The 14631-nt window shown below is 44.2% G+C and overlaps 1 protein-coding gene across 4 annotated transcripts in view; it reads left to right on the top strand.

The window, feature by feature from the left end:
* LOC136874030 (15-hydroxyprostaglandin dehydrogenase [NAD(+)]) overlaps positions 1-14348 on the top strand; it is a 111804-nt gene extending 97456 nt beyond the window's left edge. For 3 of the 4 annotated variants that reach the window (XM_067147515.2, XM_067147516.2, XM_067147518.2), the window contains 3 exons: positions 2853-3026; positions 10420-10571; positions 13972-14348. In XM_067147515.2, the coding sequence (XP_067003616.2) occupies positions 2853-3026; positions 10420-10571; positions 13972-14107 (462 nt within the window). In that variant the 3' untranslated portion in view covers positions 14108-14348. The remainder of the gene's footprint in view (positions 1-2852; positions 3027-10419; positions 10572-13971) is intronic. The other variant, XM_068227639.1, reaches the window with a different exon arrangement.
* The last annotated feature ends 283 nt before the right edge of the window (positions 14349-14631 follow it).

Raw genomic sequence — 14631 nt, forward strand, 5'->3', positions numbered from 1 at the left:
ATACGGAGGAGGGTGCTGGGTGCGTTACAAGAGTATAGAAAGAAAGGTTGTTGAGGTGGCGAGGTAGTGAGTGAGTAAATGTTTTGGTATCTTGGAATGTAGATGCCTTACCGATTGCGATATTGAGGATTGTAGGCAATTGTTGTCATTTGGTTAACTTGAATCCAGAGGAATTAGGTCATGGAACAAGGAATGCGGAGTAAGCAGTAGTGATTACAAGGGCGTGAGCCGAAACTGTTGTAAAGTAGTCAGCAGTTCTTGTAGCTTAATCTGTTGTGAAGGTCATGTGGAGTGTACAGTCATGTGGTGAATGCAAGGTCAGGGTAGGGCCAGATTAGTTGTTGTGAGGTAGATTTTTGTGTATTATTATTATTATTATGAGTACTTGGTTGTTTGGGGATCATTGTAAGTATCTAGGTGTTAATATAAGGAAAGATCTTCACTGGGGTAATCACATAAATGAGATTGTAAATAAAGGGTACCGATCTCTGCACATGGTTATGAGGGTTTTTAGGGGTTGTAGTAAGGATGTAAAGGAGAGTGCATATAAGTCTCTGGTAAGACCCCAACTAGAGTATGGTTCCAGTGTATGGGACCCTCACCAGGATTACCTGATTCAAGAACTGGAAAAAATCCAAAGGAAAGCAGCTCGATTTGTTCTGGGTGATTTCCGACAAAAGAGTAGCGTTACAAAAATGTTGCAATGTTTGGGTTGGGAAGAATTGAGAGAAAGAAGAAGAGCTGCTCGACTAAGTGGTATGTTCCGAGCTGTCAGCGGAGAGATGGCGTTGAATGACATTAGTAGACGAATAGGTTTGAATGGCGTCTATAAAAGTAGGAAAGATCACAATATGAAGATAAAGTTGGAATTCAAGAGGACAAACTGGGGCAAATATTCATTTATAGGAAGGGGAGTTAGGGATTGGAATAACATACCAAGGGAGATGTTCAATAAATTTCCAATTTCTTTGAAATCATTTCGGAAAAGGCTAGGAAAGCAACAGATAGGGAATCTGCCACCTGGGCGACTGCCCTAAATGCAGATCAGTATTGATTGATTGATTGAAGACGGAGTGAGACGGGCCCACTCCAAATAAATAAAAGAAGAGAGAAATGTGAGAGGCGGGATATGGGAGGAGAGCGGCTCCAGTTTCTCGTGGCAGGCCGCAATGGAATGGTGAGAGAAATGCATTGTTATCTGGTAGGATTGTGGGGATCTTCCTTAGGGCCCCACAGATAGGGCCGGTCGTGTCATCATCGGGAGGGCGGCCTTCTTCTCACCAGGGGTGATCCTACGGCCGGACAGTAGTAGTAGTCACCAATATTATTTCTTGCTTTATTTTATTATCCTTTATTGTGCATTTTATTTTGTGTCTTAATATTAAGTGGAGACGATAGGCGTGGCATGGGGGACTGAGGATGGCTACCGTGGTGATTCTATCTTGGGAGTGTCACGTTTCTGGAGTATCCAATATACCCCATGGCATGCCCAGGGAATCCGGTATTCATTTTCTTTTCTTTTTGATGTGAGCTGTCCATGTGAACATGTATCGGGGCAAATTCGCCTGTCATGTTCAATATCTATCTATCTACCGTATACCCGTACCGAATTTAAGCTCAAATGGTCCAATTGTTCAGACGTGATTGATCGAGAAAAAACGTATAATCATTTCAAACTATTACACGTTTTGTTTAAATGATTTCACAAATATAATAATTTCAGGAAAATAAAACATAGTCATGTCACAGTTTTCTCCGAAAGTGTTAATGCAAAATTTCATAAAACTTCGCACAGCGACTTAGACGTGATGCTGTTTCGGAAGGCAGACAGATGTAATTTCATTTTTATATTGTGACAGGTTATCAGGATTTTTAAGCCGGCACCGCGGTGTACGGGTAGCGTGCCTGCACCTTACCCGGCCAGGTCAGGTATTTTTATCTGGATCTAGGGGTTGATTCGAGGTCCACTCCGCCTACGTGACTACAATTGAGGAGCCATCTGATGGTGAGATGGCGGCCTCGGTCTAAGAAGCCAAGAATAACGGCTGACCATACAAACCTCATAATCTGCAGGCCTTCGGGCTGAGCAGCGGTCGCTTGGTAGGCCATAGTCTTTCGGGGCTGTTGCGCCATGGGGATTAGGGTTTTGATTTTCATCAGGGTCTTTAAAACCAAAATTACTGCACAGAGAGGTAATGTGTTTTAACACACACTGAATAACCACTATTTACAATTATTGACAAGTTCACATCTGTTCCACAGTTGATCGCAACGCACACTATTAAAAGTGTATTACTTGGAAACTGTTCGAGTACCCACTAAAAATCTAACACCACAGTCTGACAACATTGCTCTAGATTATTCTTCCCCTTTTTTCCCACACCTTGTGGGGTCGCGGGTGCGAACTGTGTGGCACACGTGGATTTCGCCACGTTTTACGGCCGGATGCCTTTCTTGACGCCAACCCTATTTGGAGGGATGTAATCTCGATTGTGTGTTTCTGTGGTGGTTGGTAGGGTGATGTGTTGTCTGAATATGAAGAGGAGAGTGTTGGGATATATACAAACACCCAGTCCCCGAGCCAGAAGAATTAATCAAAGGCGATTAAAATCCCCGAATCTGCCGGGAATCGAACCCGGGACCCTCAGAAACGAAGGCCTCAATACTGACCATTCAGACAAGGATTCGGAACCACTGCTCTAGATTGTATTTTGATTAATTATTCTAATTTGTGTAAATGGCAGCAAATGTATTTAGTCTTATTGAACAAGAGTGTTCTTTGCTATGATAATACAAAATTACCTATGTTCTCAGTTTTTAAGATACATATTTTTAATCTCCTTTTCTTTTAGACAGCCGTCGTAAGAGGCACAATGCTTGCATTGGAGAAAATGGGAAAAAATAAAGGAGGCGAAGGTGGAGTGGTTATTAACATAGCATCCATCTTAGGACTTCAGTGTATGGCTGGGTTACCAGTGTATTCGGCCTCCAAACATGGCGTCGTTGGACTCTCTCGCTCGTTTGGTGTAAGTAATTAATGCTATTGTCCCTCTTTGAGAATTTTGGAAATGATCTATTGATTCCACTTCAACCTAATGTGCTGTGAAAGGAATACTAACTCCAACGGCGTCGGAAAGAAGAAGTTAACTTGGTGTGAGCCTCGGCATTTCTTAGTAGTGATAAGCGTATTGTTCTTAAAGAATATCATATTTTCAAAAGTGAACTGTATTGACATCAATATCTCTCATAGGCCTATTTGGAGATTATCTGAAATTAGGGATACAAAATGTGTGACGCCATGTTACCTAGCAACTGTGCAGGATGCCATGTGATGTGTTGGTGGATGGCCATGACTGAGAGGCATACAGAAGGCTCTTTTATCAACGAGGCCTCATCTCATAATACTCTGAAGAACTGATTATTTCATTAGCAGTAGTTTCGTAGGCCTGTGCCAGTTTCTCTCTTGCGATCCACTGAATCCTGCACTTGTCGACTCCAAATTCCGTACAGTTGTCTCTCGAAAACGATTCTTTACATACAAATTAATCTATCATTATCAATTTGACCTTTACTTATTAAAAGACGTATTTATGATCTTTTAATTTTTCCCAAAGGGAAATATGACACCATTTTAATAGTCTAAATTCTCATTCTAAAGTCATCTACCGACCAATAAGGTACGAAGTAAGTTCAATATACGTTGGACAGTCATTAAGTTCTGAGACTGACCGCATGATGGCACCGTGGTGCACTATATCTCATAGGTGACGTCGTAGTATAGTACCATGCCAGTTAGTCTCTCGTCCCTGCAAGAGACAGTTGAGTGCGTGCACTGGAAGCAGACGTAGGTCATTGTTGTGACGGTGATTTGAATGCGCCAGTCGGACCTTGACATGTCACAGTATGAGCAACGGGCAAACATCAAGTTCTGCCAGAAATTAGGCAAAACCGCTGCCGAAAAGTTTGAAATGATGCAGCTGGTTTACGGTGAGGACGCACTGGGTAGCAATGTTGTGTTTAGGTGGCACCGACGTTTTGTGCAAGGACCGGACAGTTTGGAAGATGATGTGCATACTGGTCGGCCACAAACAGTTCGAACGGAACACAAGATCCAAGAAGTTGCAACGTTGATGCGTGCTAACCGCTCCCAATCGGTAGACGATCTCGCAGCAACAATAGGGGTCAGCCATGGTACTTGCCACAAAATTCTGACGGATCTCCTCATCATGTCTCATGTTACCCAGCACAATGTGACACGAATCCGGTCGCAAGACCAACGTGATGATCGCATGACGAATTGTGGTGACCTAATCAGTAGTGCTGACGATGATCCGACGTTTCCCAACTGGATAATAACTGGAGACGAAACATGGTGTTTCCTTTCAACGGTGATTTCGTCAGCTATACCAACGTTGGCAAACGTGCATAACAGCCAACGGCGACTATTTTGCGGGTGGATGTGGTTCTGTTTAAGTGGTTAACGGCTAACGGCGACTATTTTGAGGGTGGATGTGGTTATGTGTGGGTGTATGCCGTGTAATGCGGCAACGTGTGCAACATACAGAGTCATGTGGGTGCCTATCATCCAGGCGTCAGGTTTCATGACTGTACTACGTATAATGCAACATTCTTTTTCTAAAAGCAGGTTGGCTTAAATTGAGGATGTATATGCAGTATGTTATTCTCCAATCCTTTCACTACAATACTCGATTTTTCAACATAATCTCTGTTCAATGCTACAGTTCTACGCCACCGCAATGCGAGGGCCAGTATGCCTGCATGGTATCACTCGACTGGTCGATGTCGGAGCCAACGTCATGCTGCATCGATAACTTCCCCATCATCCACGTAGTGATTCTCACGGAGTGCATCCTTCTTGTGGCCAAACAGATGGAAGTCAGAAGGCGCGAGATTCGGTCTGTAGGGTGGATGAGGAAGAACAGTCCATTGAAGTTTTGTGAGCTCCTGTCGGTGATGTGATGATGAAACACGCCTCGCCCGACGACTCAGCGTGCTTTTTTCCACTGCCAATTCCCCGTAGAAATTCTTCAAGCGCCCATGAATACCTGTGAAACTTTGGTTTTCCGCCAAAAGGAACTGAATAACTGCGCTCTGTTTGGTACTCACCTCCGTTACAGACGCCATTTTGAAGGATAGTTATAGCTCTGCCACCTACCACAAATACATGAAACTCGACGAGACGAAGTGGGAATATTCAAAGATGTCTCAAAAAAATTCCATTTTTTTAAAACCGAAAATGGCAGCAAAATAAAATGTGCTGCATTATATATTGAACGCGCTCGTTTATGTATTCTCGTGATTTGATATGGTTACTAATAAACCACTGACTGTTTTATTGAACTAATGAAATTGAGAATGATCCAGTTAGTACAAACTTAATTACAGACAAAAATGAAAGACAACATTTTACTAACTACTGGCTATTTACAAAAGTATCTTATCCCCACGGCCGGTGTTTGGCTGGTACCGTAGTCAATAACTGTAACGGGCGATTCTTCAGCAATCTTGATTGACAGGTTTCATCCTTCACTCTAACTTCACTTCGTTTCGCACGCACTATTGTCCCTTTACAAAGTAGTTGTATGTAGTCGGGTTCGAACACTCGCCTGTTGGCAATCACAAAGTACGACTATAGTAAACTTGGCTCGACTCCAGACAATATTGATAAATCGAACAATCAGCTAACGTTACCGGTTCACACATTGAACTCTCAGCTTACGATTCGTAACTGCTGACTACTCAACACTCTAAACAACAACAACAACAACAACAAGAACAACAACTCTTCGAGACGAGCCTGCTTTTACACTGACTGACAGTGACAATGCAACACCAAGGAGGAGTGGTTCGAGAGGGATGAAAGTTGGGAAAAAAACAGAGACGGCACGGACGAATAATTGGTGTTTATTTCAAACCGATATGCAGGTTACACAATGCGCACGGCATCGACTCAGTAGGATGTAGGACCACCGCGAGCGGCGATGCACGCAGAAACACGTCGAGGTACAGAGTCAATAAGAGTGCGGATGGTGTCCTGAGGGATGGTTCTCCATTCTCTGTCAACCATTTGCCACAGTTGGTCGTCCGTACGAGGCTGGGGCAGAGTTTGCAAACGGCGTCCAATTAGATCCCACACGTGTTCGATTGGTGAGAGATCCGGAGAGTACGCTGGCCACGGAAGCATCTGTACACCTCGTAGAGCCTGTTGGGAGATGCGAGCAGTGTGTGGGCGGGCATTATCCTGCTGAAACAGAGCATTGGGCAGCCCCTGAAGGTACGGGAGTGCCACCGGCCGCAGCACATGCTGCACGTAGCGGTGGGCATTTAACGTGCCTTGAATACGCACTAGAGGTGACGTGGAATCATACGCAATAGCGCCCCAAACCATGATGCCGCGTTGTCTAGCGGTAGGGCGCTCCACAGTTACTGCCGGATTTGACCTTTCTCCACGCCGACGCCACACGCGTCTGCGGTGACTATCACTGACAGAACAGAAGCGTGACTCATCGGAGAACACGACGTTCCGCCATTCCCTCATCCAAGTCGCTCTAGCCCGGCACCATGCCAGGCGTGCACGTCTATGCTGTGGAGTCAATGGTAATCTTCTGAGCGGACGCCGGGAGTGCAGGCCTCCTTCAACCAATCGACGGGAAATTGTTCTGGTCGATATTGGAACAGCCAGGGTGTCTTGCACATGTTGAAGAATGGCGGTTGACGTGGCGTGCGGGGCTGCCACCGCTTGGCGGCGGATGCGCCGATCCTCGCGTGCTGACGTCACTCGGGCTGCGCCTGGACCCCTCGCACGTGCCACATGTCCCTGCGCCAACCATCTTCGCCACAGGCGCTGCACCGTGGACACATCCCTATGGGTATCAGCTGCGATTTGACGAAGCGACCAACCTGCCCTTCTCAGCCCGATCACCATACCCCTCGTAAAGTCGTCTGTCTGCTGGAAATGCCTCCGTTGACGGCGGCCTGGCATTCTTAGCTATACACGTGTCCTGTGGCACACGACAACACGTTCTACAATGACTGTCGGCTGAGAAATCACGGTACGAAGTGGGCCATTCGCCAACGCCGTGTCCCATGTATCGTTCGCTACGTGCGCAGCACAGCGGCGCATTTCACATCATGAGCATACCTCAGTGACGTCAGTCTACCCTGCAATTGTCATAAAGTTCTGAACACTTCTTCTTGGTGTTGCATTTGCTCTGTCAGTCAGTGTATATACCTGATGATGAACTTCTAGTATCTTCGGGGTGCGGCCAATACAAGTGTTCTAGTTTCGCCTTCCAGAAAATTCTCGGAGACACCAAACGAAGGAGACAATAGGAGTCGAGGTCGTCAGGTACCCACAGGCCGGCTGGTAGCTGCCCAACATGAGTCAATCACCTTTTCCAGGAAATACTGAAGGAGCCTTGAAGAGGGCTGGCAGTCATATTACTGCGTAACAATACTATAGATGAGGACGCTGTGATTACAGCCACTGTCCGGCTCCTTCAGTGAATGCTCAGTGTGGTGACCTTCGCTTCATGTGGTGTAGGTGATAAGTATTGTTTTACGAGTAATTACAACTGGACAACCATCCTCTATTAACACTAATCGGAAGGAAAATTGAAGAGGTCCGACACTTCAAAAATAAAGTGAGGAGCCTGGCACAAGTAAGTGGAAGCCATGCCAGGACCTAGCTATGCGCCCCGTGGTCGCGAAACCACGCTCCCAAGTTAAGAGCCTCTTCGTTCCTTTTAGTCGCCTGTTACGACAGGACGGGAATACCGTGGGTGTTATTTTACCACCCCCACTCACAGTGGGAACCTTCGATTCAGAGAGCTCCGGCTCGATTCCGACAGGGCCAGGGATTTTAACTGCATTTGATTAATTTCTCTGGACGGGGGACTGGGTGTTTCTGTCAGTCCTAATACGCATTTCTAGATCTACAGACAGCACAAATTAACAACCACTACATAAGCTTTCTATAGTGAATACATCCCTGCACATACAGTAGGTCTGGGAAGGGTATCTGACCACTTAGATGGAAATGAAAAGAACTCAAGGGGTCGGAGCTACGGCCGTACTTTTTTCGGTATTAGAAATAACTGAATGTGCAGAATTTAGGGCTAGAAAACTTTCTTTTGCAGGGCTCCAGTTTTGTAAATATTGTCAGATCACACTATTTCTAAACTTCATCAATTCGATTACTTCTTCTTGAGTGTTTCCGGGCGTTTCTCCATATGATTGGCGGGTAGAGGCAGGTGTACTCTGTTGCGGCTTGAGGCGGACGGCAGCCTCGGCTTTCTTATATTGTACACAGGCTCGGCTATGCCCAGTTTTGGATATTTTGGGTTTATTGTATTACTTCTGACCCAATGTTTCTGATTGCGATAGGTTTATTTAAGTACTGCTCTTCTTTTTCTTCAAGTACCATGTCCGGTCCCCCAGTCGTTGACGATTGTCTTGAAGGAAACACACCTTTCTTTAGCTAACTTGAAGAGTTGTTCAGTTTTGTTGACGCAAGTAAAGTCTTTGATGTTTTGGAACCTTGACAACGGTGGTCTACTAGCTCCTCGTTTGCTTTCTATTTTTCCGTGTGATATGAACTGAAGAAGCCCGTGCTTTCTACCTCAAAGAATATGGCCTGAATGAGCTGTTTCCCTGGCTTTGATGATGTTTGCAAGCTTACGCTCTCCTTAACACTTAATTATTGGTTACAAAATATGTCTATGCATTCTCCTAAGTAACTACATTTCAAATGCCTCTAATCTGTGCATGGAGGAAGCTTTGACAGTCCATGTCACTACTCCATAAAGCAGAGTTGACCGGACGTAACACATCAACAGCTTTTGCCTGAGTTTGACGCATAGTGTCATCACAAAAGAATGCCCTCAACGTTTGGAAATATGATCTGGAAATCTCAGTACAGCGTCTGATCTTTTTAACAGGGTCCAGATTGTCTGTTATGGTGCTCCGAAAGTATGAGAACTGTCTCAAGTCGTTTAATGTTTTGATTATTTAACGAAATGGAGACACCTTCATGGTTACTTCAGCTTAATATCATGAACTTGGTTTTTGTGGTATTGATGTTTAGACCAGATCTTAATTCACTGACATGAATTCTCCTGCATAGTCCTTGAAGACCTTCAATGGTGTCGCATATAATTACGGTGTCATCTGCATATCTAACATTGTTTATGACGGCGAAGGCAACCCTTCGCCAGTCAACAAATGTTCAATTCCGACACCGATGTACAAATTGAAGTTCTTTCTACCGATGCGCTTTTGCCACGCAGGTGCACAGACCATCTGCTGGCTTCGGAGCCCCGTACGCAACGGAGTTTGTTGAACTCACGTCTCCTGATTCATTTTACAGTGCGCTGCTCCACTGTACCATATTGGCTATTCCTCAAACACCTTCGTACCTGACGTTAACCTGCCACATGAACGGCACGTGGTGTTCCACGGTTTACAGTCGGCTACTCACAATGCAGCCACTTGCCAGCTACCACCTGTCGTAAGAGGCGACTGAAAGGGGGCGAGGTGTTTCGACTTGGGCGCGGGGGTGGCGATCACAGACGTCTGGCATTGTTTCCATTTATTTGTGTCAGGCTCCTCACTTTCATCTTTCCTATACAACCTTCCATGGTAAACTCTTGTTCTTTTCCAACCCCGACGGTACTAGGTTTGCGACGCCTAGCGAGTCTTTCTTTTTCACGCCCTTCGTATCCCTTCCCTTACGTTTGCTGATACCTACATTCTTCGAAGTGTTGGGCCACTTCAATTTTTCCTCTGATTAGAGGATGGTTGCTCAGTAGTACTTCCTTTGAAACACCACCACAACCACCACCACCACCACCACCACCACCACCACCACCACCACCAATTACCAACTCACGATACACTTTCAACGCAGCATTACGAGCAGTACACAAACTAATCTGTTTCAGAAACACTGTCTCCTTGGCCTGAAAGCCGATAATTATTCCTTTTTATGAACTCGGATAAATCGCATATTTTGCTCCTGACAGAAACTATTGATATGTGTAGGCAGACACGTTATCGCTAGGTGGTGACGTGTGGTCCTCTCTATGGGCTATGAGCTGCTGACTTGATTTCAAATTCGCGGAAGGGGATCGGGTTCTTCAAACCACTGTCGGACATTTCTAGCCGAGTGAAGATCCTATTCATCACAATAATGACATTCGATTGTGTATAAAATTATGCTGCGTATTTTATGTTTGTACCAGTTAATATGAAAAGTGATTATTAACGAAATCATGATGTTTCAAACACTATGATCACGAAATTGCAGTGATGTGGAGTGTAAACAAAGTACCATAAATTGTTTATTCTGTTGTGTTCATTTGCATTAGAGGTAGCGTACTGCATTTCTCTCTGTTGTAGATGCCGTTCCACTTCGAACGAACAGGGGTACGTGTTCTCGCTATGTGCCCGGGAGTGACAAATACAGCTTTGGTCGCTGAATTTAACAGGCGAGCATCGGACGATATAGCCATAGAAGGATGTCGAGAGTTGAACCAGTTTCCCCAACAAGTGTAAGTCGAATCGTTAGATTGAAATTGTTTTCCTGATGAACATTAAAATTATTTGCTGGATGTTGAAAAATAGATTACTTGGAAACATGCTGCTAGAACAAGATCTAGGAAGTTATAATGTGATTGCATGAAATCAAGTGTATACAGCGATAATATTTGCTTACTATGCGAGCATTGAGCGACCAGCGGGTCTCTTGGGGAGCAGCAACTCTCAGCCACCAGGTGGAGTGAATATTTCACGAATTTATAATGATAATTATGGTAATAATAATGTCCAACATCTCCATTGGTAAACTGTTTCGATCTCTAATTCCTCATCCTATAAACGAATATTTGCTTCAATTTGTTCTCCTTCATTCCGACTTTATCTTCATATTATGATCCTTCGTAATTTAAAAAAATCCACTCATACTTATTCGTTTAGCGATTACATTCCAAGGTACCTCTCCACTGACATAACGCTTAGTCGAGCAGCTCATCTTCTTACTCCCAAGTCTTACCAGCCCAAAGTTTGAATATTGTTTATAATAACACTGATTTGTCGGAAATCACCCAGAACAAATCGTGCTGCATTCATATGGATCTTTTCCAGTTTTCGAATCAAAAAATCCTGGTGATGGTCCCATACACTGGAACCATACTCTAATTAGGATCCTACCAGTAACTTATAGGCTCTCTCCTTTACAGCCTTACTGCAACTCCTGAATACCCTCATAACAATGTGAAAATATATTTGTAACCTTCAATATCTGGTAATTACCCAATTTCGACTGTCTCACAAATATTTGCCAGATGGTCATGGAAATTTGCGTTCTTACGTAACACATTAGTTTCCCTTCTCTTCAATTTTATTACAATAAAGCATGCCACGAAAAAACAAAAATCAAAACCAAACTCCACGGCACTTAACGCCCTGGAAAGAGCCTTGGCCTTCCCAGCGACCGCTGCTCAGCCCGAAGGCCTGCTGATTACGAGGGGTCATGTGGGCAGCACGATGCATCCTCTCGACCGTTATTCTTGGCTTTCGAGACCGGAACCGCCATCTCACCGTCAGATAGCTCCTCAATTCTAATCACGTAAGCTGAGTGGACCTCGAACCAGCCCACAGGTAGAGAGAAAAATCCCCGACATGTTCGGGAATCGAACCCGTGGCCTCCAGACGAGAGGCAAGCACGCTACCCCTACACCACGGGACCGGCAAAGCATGCCACTGGTCCTCATAAAACCTCCTATTGATGTACAGATCTTTTAATTTCTTGTTAATTAATTTCCTTGAAGTACACTTCATTGGAAACAAAGTTGGTTATGCTGATTTCCATTGGGTTGGAAATTTTGTTCGCGAGGAAACACGCCCGCGCCTTCATGATCTGGGAGCTCGTGATCGAGTTAAACTCTGTCTACTGGCTTCGGGAATTCCTTAGTTCATCCCGCGGACTCCCCCTTTTCTTGGCTGCTTGGATGGCGCTCCACGCTTCGAGTTCCCGCGAACTGGCTTACAAATAATGGAATGAATTTTCTCCTTTACCATTTTGATTCATGGTTCATGACCTTGCCGGGTAAAAGATCTATAGCACGACGCATATATACATACAATTATCACTTATTTTTATTATTTGTCTGAAAGGATCATCTACTTCCCAGACGATCTGGGCTGCAACAAGGACAAACTTCCACGCGAAACAAAATAATCTAAAGATGAAACTTTAAACTAAACACACAACAATAACTCTAAAACAGTTCGTAAAATATAAATCAACGTCACAATAAAGAAATCTTAAACAAATTCACTTGACACAAAGTTAACAGGTAATATACATACTGAAAGTAAACATTCAAGAAAGTAGTCGAGCAACGCATGGAGCAAGTTCATATCAGACATATTATTTGACCTATTTATAACAAATGCTGCACAACAGCACGGACCGTCTAGTACAGGGCCTCTCAGGGTTGCACTGTGCACGGTGCAAAAGATGACTTCGCTTGGTTGACCAGAGTGCAGACCCCCACTTCTGGATTAGGAGCAATAGCGCTTTATTTCTCTTTCCCCACGCCTCTCTCGCACGCTCCGCCTGTCTCCCTCTTCCTCACTTGCTCCTTAGCGTTCCAAATCCGAGCCGAGTTGAGCCGAGTTGAGCCGAGCTTAGCCGAGTAGCCCAGAGACGAAGCGTTGGTCCAACCCGAGGCGAGTAGGACCGATGCACTGCGCACAGGAACTCTGCACCTCAGTTTGCACGCGTGCGATTTCGGACGTTTGAGAGGCCCTGGACCCTAGTATATCAATAGCATACTGAAAGTGAATTACTACTACTTGGCCTGCTACTACTACTACTACTACTCCTAGTACTACTATTAAACGTTCATTCAAACCGTGAGCAAGGCCACTGATCCGTGGAACTACTACTATATGTTGTAGTAGAATGCAGCATACTATATTTAAGGTAAATATTTAATTGCACACAACGTTCATGGACATAAAGTATGAAACTTCTGTATGGGGAAACGTTAGTGATTCTGTCCTTCATCAGCACCTTAGTACATGGTATCTGTAGCAGAGTTCACCACATGTACTGCTATTATAATCAATGCAAGGTTCATGGAACACTTCAATGAAACCTGTGGACGGCAACCTTTGTAATTAAGTGTCTCAGATCATAAACTCCTTGCGTCCACTCTAGATTAGTCATGGTGACGCTCAGGTAGAAATACTCCCATATGTTGTCTGGCTCCATGACTAAATGGTTACCTTTGGTCACAGAGCTCCCGGTTTCGATTCTCGGCAGCGTCGGGCATTTTAACAATAATTGGTTAATTCCGCTAGAACGAGGGCTAGGTGTATGTGTCGTCTTCATCAGCATTTCATCCTCATCACGACGGACAGGTCGCCTACGGGTGTCAAATCAAAAGACCTGCGTCTGGCAAGCCGAACTGGTCCTCGGACAATCGCGGCACTAAAAGCGATACGCCATTCGTTTTTCTCTTTTCCTCCCATTTGTTGTCTCTCTTGCTGCAGTTATTGCAGGACGTTCTTACACACTGGAGTGGCAGGGAACAAAAACGCCAGAGGTAACTCTTCTACATAATATAGCTCTCGCTAACACATACACAAGACGCGTGGCAGTGTACTTAAAAAAAAGCGTTCTTTTTTGGAAAGGACGAATTCAAATTATCTGTAATTTTTAGTTGTACCGTGTTTAGATGCAACCATATATTTTCAATTCCGTAGGTCATTATTGGGCCGATTTTCAAATAAAATAATTCTATGCCCGTCTTGATGGACAGGCTGCTTTGGTAGCAGCGTTTAATCTTTCCCTAATGCGGAGAGAACACCGATTTCCAGGTGTCTGAAAAGTAACTCCTAAATAGTGAAAATTATATTTAGTAATTCGTTTCCTTTTCACAGGCCTGAGGATGTCGCCAAGGGAGTACTTCACATGATCCGTTATGCCGCCAATGGAAGTGTGTGGGTGAGTGAAGGAGGTGAACCCGTCTATGAGGTCCGTATTCCACACCTAGAAGAAATGAAGATCAGGAAATGAATTATATAAAATAAATTGATATAGTTATCCTTACCATTTTCCTCTTCAACTAAAACGGTTTAAATATCCTCACCGGTTCCAAGCAAAATAAAAATAGTCCTTTCCAATGCATGAGTTCGAAGGGCAAATCGGTACGTTTCGGTGTCTTATGCTATGTTATTAACTACTTCTACCTGTCATTTTATAACTCTAAGTTAAGAATTCATGCAAATGTCAAACAATAAAATATTCTACCTGCTAATCGTATATTTCTTTATCACATACTGTAGCATTCAAACGGAAGGAAATGAACTACGCAACATCTCCCTGTTTCAAACCTAATTCATAATTAGGATAGTCTTGTTGTCTTATTTATCCTCACGCAAGGACCATTGTGGACGAGGTTAACGCTTTTCACTAGTTCAGTCCTACTGTTCAAGAGTAAATGTTGTACGTAACATTTTAGACGCAAGTTTACGAAATTTGAAATGGCCATAACGTGTTCATGAGCTTCTTAGCTGGCAGAAGTACTGTACATGATTAAA

This window comes from Anabrus simplex, chromosome 5, assembly GCF_040414725.1.
Source record: "Anabrus simplex isolate iqAnaSimp1 chromosome 5, ASM4041472v1, whole genome shotgun sequence".
In the NCBI taxonomy this organism is placed as follows: domain Eukaryota; kingdom Metazoa; phylum Arthropoda; class Insecta; order Orthoptera; family Tettigoniidae; genus Anabrus; species Anabrus simplex.